Source organism: Alnus glutinosa, chromosome 8 (genome assembly GCF_958979055.1).
Source record: "Alnus glutinosa chromosome 8, dhAlnGlut1.1, whole genome shotgun sequence".
Classification (NCBI taxonomy): domain Eukaryota; kingdom Viridiplantae; phylum Streptophyta; class Magnoliopsida; order Fagales; family Betulaceae; genus Alnus; species Alnus glutinosa.
Window position 1 is genome coordinate 17,482,733 of NC_084893.1, and position 4,308 is coordinate 17,487,040.

General features: G+C 34.8%; 1 protein-coding gene across 1 annotated transcript; it reads right to left on the reverse strand.

Moving 5' to 3' along the window:
* Nucleotides 1-1,270: 1,270 nt before the first annotated feature.
* Nucleotides 1,271-2,971, reverse strand: LOC133875272 (gibberellin 2-beta-dioxygenase 1-like). Its single transcript, XM_062313345.1, has 3 exons — nt 2,510-2,971; nt 2,067-2,415; nt 1,271-1,721 (listed from the first exon to the last, which is right to left on the reverse strand). Exons 1-3 carry the CDS (start codon nt 2,908-2,910, stop codon nt 1,473-1,475), a joined length of 999 nt encoding a protein of 332 aa, XP_062169329.1. The 5' UTR covers nt 2,911-2,971; the 3' UTR covers nt 1,271-1,472.
* Nucleotides 2,972-4,308: the final 1,337 nt, after the last annotated feature.

The window sequence follows — 4,308 nt, forward strand, 5'->3', positions numbered from 1 at the left end:
TTCATTAAAATAGCATTACTAGTTACGGAGTGCTGAAGGTTAAGCAAATTGCATTAGAAACAATAAGGACGGATGTTGCTTATTTTTGGCTTTTGAAAACGAAAAACACAAAACAAAAATTCTCACGGGGATGCACTGTAGCACATGACTAATGCCCATCATGTCTATGATAAAGTTTATAAAATGAGCTATGACTTATGGGTAGCACTTTTTTATTAATTTCTACAAAATAACTGGGATCTATATACGGTCACCCAAATATAAAAATAATATATATATATATATAAAAAGGCCCATCTCTTGAAGAAAAGAAAAAGCTTTTAAGGCCATAAGCTTTTAAGCGTGTATATATATATATATATTCAAAAAGGCCTATCTCTTGAAGAAATGAATGAGCTTATAAGGCCATAAGTTTTTAAGCTTGTAAGACTATCTGTATCTACCTCTTCCTCATAAAATATTTTCGATGTATTGTGACTTTATCGCAATTGTCCTTTCTCCTTGTAAATAAAATATATATATATATATATATATATATAAAATAAAAAATAAAAAAAAAAAAAAAAAAAAAAAAAAAAAGAAAAGAAAAGAAAAGAAAGAAGGAGAAGAAGAAAAAGAAAAAGGAAATGACTAAAAAAACAAATGGCAGAGAAACCAACGCAAGCTCTTTGCCCAAGTGTCTTGTTCTTAGCCAAGTGTCTCCTTGCCCAAGTGTCTTGTTCTTAGCCAAAAAAAAAAAAAGCGTATGTGAAGTCACTCTGTTTTCACGCGGGTTTATGCGCAAGCCATGGTTTGGTTTACGCGCAAGCCATGGTTTTGTTACATGCTGTTCTGCTCAAAATGGTCCCGATAAGCTGAGCCCACAGCCACGAGATATGCTTTTACACTATGCTTCTCTGCATATGTCGACTGTTCAATTTATTTCTTTCTTCTTTTTTTTTTTTAAAAAAAAAAAGTTTCAATGCTTCAATCTCATTGTGTCAAGTGGACAAAGCTAAATAAAAAAATAAAAAATAAAAAATGAAAGGGGGTAGAGCATCGTGGACTCACAGTAACCACCATAGGCAGTTGAGACCAAATAGAATAAGCCAATAAAAACATTTATTTTACCTCTTTCTTTACCCTGTAGGCTCAAATTTTGGTTTTAATAAAGGATGCTCAATATATGTAATATTTAATTGAAATTTGAGGTAAATAATTCAATACCTTTAGTTTGATATTATGTTAAACTACTATTTGTTCTAAGAGTTTAAGCGGATAAGAATAGGTAAACAGTAAATAATGATGGTAAGCTTGTATTATTAACAAGAGAGGTCGTTACTTGAAGTTTGTAGAGGAAACACTATTGCCGAAAAAAAAGAAACAAGTTTGTAGAGGAAACAGGACACAGAAAGAGCAAAGCAAGAAGGAAAACAGAGTAATCCGTCTATGCGAAATTTAATCTGTTGTTTTAAACCTACTTTAATGTAACATTATGAGGCTGCAATTTTCTCAAAGTGCTCAAGCCTATTATCTGCCAATTTTGAATTGTAAGCAGATCTTTTATACTCGAACCATGTAAACTCTTTGTACAAGCTTTTTTCTCCTTCCATGAGTGAGGGTAATGGAGCTATTTTCTCACTCAAAGGTGGTCCACCAAAATATATCATTGAAACTCTAGATTTCAAGCTGTTTGCCAAAACCCTGTGCCTCACACTTTGGAACCTACCATTAGTCATAACCTGCATACATTCACAAACCAGACCAAGAAAACCCATTAAAGATAGATAAAAGCTGAAAAAACTCCATTATCCATAATTTCTTTTCCTTTTTTCTTGTGTGTGTGTGTGTTGGGGGGGGGGGATGACACACACACAATATGAAATCTATTTTTGGAAAGAGAACCCAGATTAAAAATAAATAAATAAATAAATCAATCAATCAATAAAAACTTGGACAATCCCTCTTATAAAAGCTAAAGTTGAGTTTATCCTAAACACATAATTAGGCTCCTATCTTATCCTTGTGAATAGGGTATTAATACTGAAAGTGGAATCTTTTTTTTGTTACTAGAGCTGTAGCTCTACCTGTAAAGAATCACCGACATTGATGAAAAATGAGTTCTGATCAGGTGGGACTGAAATCCAGTTTCCATCTCTTAATGATATTTGGAGGCCAGATGTGTTGTTGGATCTCAGCACAGAAATGATTTGTGGGTCAGTGTGCTCTCCAAATCCAATCATATTCCCACCTTTCGAAGCCTGAAGCTCCGGGCATGGAGGGTAGTGATTTAACCTGAAAACAGAGTCACTCTGTTCATCCATCAAAAGCTTACTGAACGCAGTCCTCGTTTGAATCATCAATCCGTCGGCCATTAATTCAAGAATCTCGCAGGCCATCTTCTTCACAGCTGATATGTAGTCATTCAAAGCAGAACTGACACAACAAAAACCACATATACATGTTAATTAGTTTCACTTTTATTTACATATGTATAGAAAAACAGAGCTTTTAACTATGTGAATCATACCGAAACTTTTCCGAGCTGTCTCCGAAAACAGAGTTACATCTCTGGGAAGTTGAGCCTGGGTTGGTTGTGAAAAGAAGGTATTCGACGCAGCCAACGTCGCCGTTGGGTCCAATTCTCTTGTTACCATACCCGGATGGAGCGGGAGGCCCTGCCTTTTCCTTCTCGGAGAGTGGCAAGGAGAAGAATTTGACAGCTTGAGATTCCAAGGTGGTGATGAACTCCAGTGGCACGCCATGGTTGACGACCTTGAAGAATCCAAACTCTTCGCAGGCCTTGACGATGAGGTGCTTGGAGTCGGGTTTAGAGAGGTCTATCAAGGGAATTCCGGAATGTAATGTGGCGGGCATGCAGTTTCTGATATAAGAGTACTGTTCAATTGCTGGTTTTGACAGGACTACCATTGCTTCTTGTTTTTGCTACGTGTTTGGACCGAAAGATGGGATTTTAGGCGCTTGAACCACATGCTTCGGGCTTCCTGCCTATTTATAGACTTATAGTACATGATAGGGTTGGCCCCTTTGATTAATATTTAAATATAAAATACTTTTTAATTATATATCTAGTCTAAAGAGAGAGAAGACTATTATAATACTGTTAATCGTATAATAATCTATTAAATAATATTACTACATAATTATTTATAAAATACTACACAACTGTCATACAAGTATTTATTTAAGGCTTGATTTTCACTATACATCATCAAGTTCTACAAGAGTAATAATATTTTACTTAATTTCTAATTTACTGAATTGATGTGACAATGTTTATCGGTATTTGAATTGGTTTTTACTTTAAAAAATAAAATGTTAATTACTCTCCCCTCAACCCAACAAGAATAGAATGAAAGTTGGATATTTAGAATTTATTCCTTACTCTTCTTCTTCTCTACCAACCTTCTTAAATGGCATGAACATCACAGTCCCGCTAAAGAGTAGCCCAACCATCACCAATCCATGATGGTACAAACAACGTAGATTTTCTTCCGCTAAAATAGACATGACAAGTTTATTGCATTAAAAAGGAAATGGTCACATCAAAGAGATTCCTTGGATTCGATTGTTTTCTTTTTTAACTTTTTTTTTTCTTTAAAATTATTAGCCATTTGCATGGGGATCGAGAGAAGAAAGGTAGTTTTTGAAATGCCAAGAATTGTTGTGAATGGAACAAGTCATATCACCAATTCAGTGCCACTCTCTTAAAATGAAATCATAATAATTTTACATTGAATAATGAGATATTAAATTTTGGACGGCAAGCATATACTGCTTTCAACGAATGTGCCCAACTGGGCTGCCCATCCTTGCGTGTGAAAACGAATGATTGGGATCGTGGAGAAACTATAAATTACACGCGATAAAAGTGGGAGGACTTGTTATGAGAAATTTAAATTTTAAAAGGCAAATAAATATGTAATAGAGAACCGAGTAAATTAGTTATATTTTTCCAATAAAGAAAGAATTTTAGTTGTTAATGTAAAAAATTAACAATGACTATGTATGTTTAATCCTCAATTTGGAATCTCAGCAAGACAATCAAACGTCAAAGTGGTGAGCTGCAAAAGGGGAGGGAGGGGCAGCGGCTACATTTCATATGCTTAAGTCAGTAAAGTTAAGAAGATGATAATGAAAGAAATTGATGGAAATTAGAACATGAGAGCATGTGGTTAAGAAAGTTATCGCCTGCAAGTGGTTATACAAGATAAAGTCAAAGTTTGATGGGACTATTGATCACTACAAAGCTCATGTGGTTGCCAAAGGCTACAACCAGCAAGAGAGTATAGACTATGATGAAGTGTT

What these genes read in the sequence shown, in the direction of transcription:
- LOC133875272 (XM_062313345.1), bottom strand. Translation starts at nt 2,910, where the DNA reads ATGGTAGTCCTGTCAAAACCAGCAATTGAACAGTACTCTTATATCAGA. An exon ending in GACAGCTCGGAAAAGTTTCG is followed by an intron (nt 2,416 to 2,509) that starts GTATGATTCACA and finishes TTGTTGTGTCAG; the next exon opens with TTCTGCTTTGAATGACTACA. An exon ending in ATGTCGGTGATTCTTTACAG is followed by an intron (nt 1,722 to 2,066) that starts GTAGAGCTACAG and finishes GAATGTATGCAG; the next exon opens with GTTATGACTAATGGTAGGTT.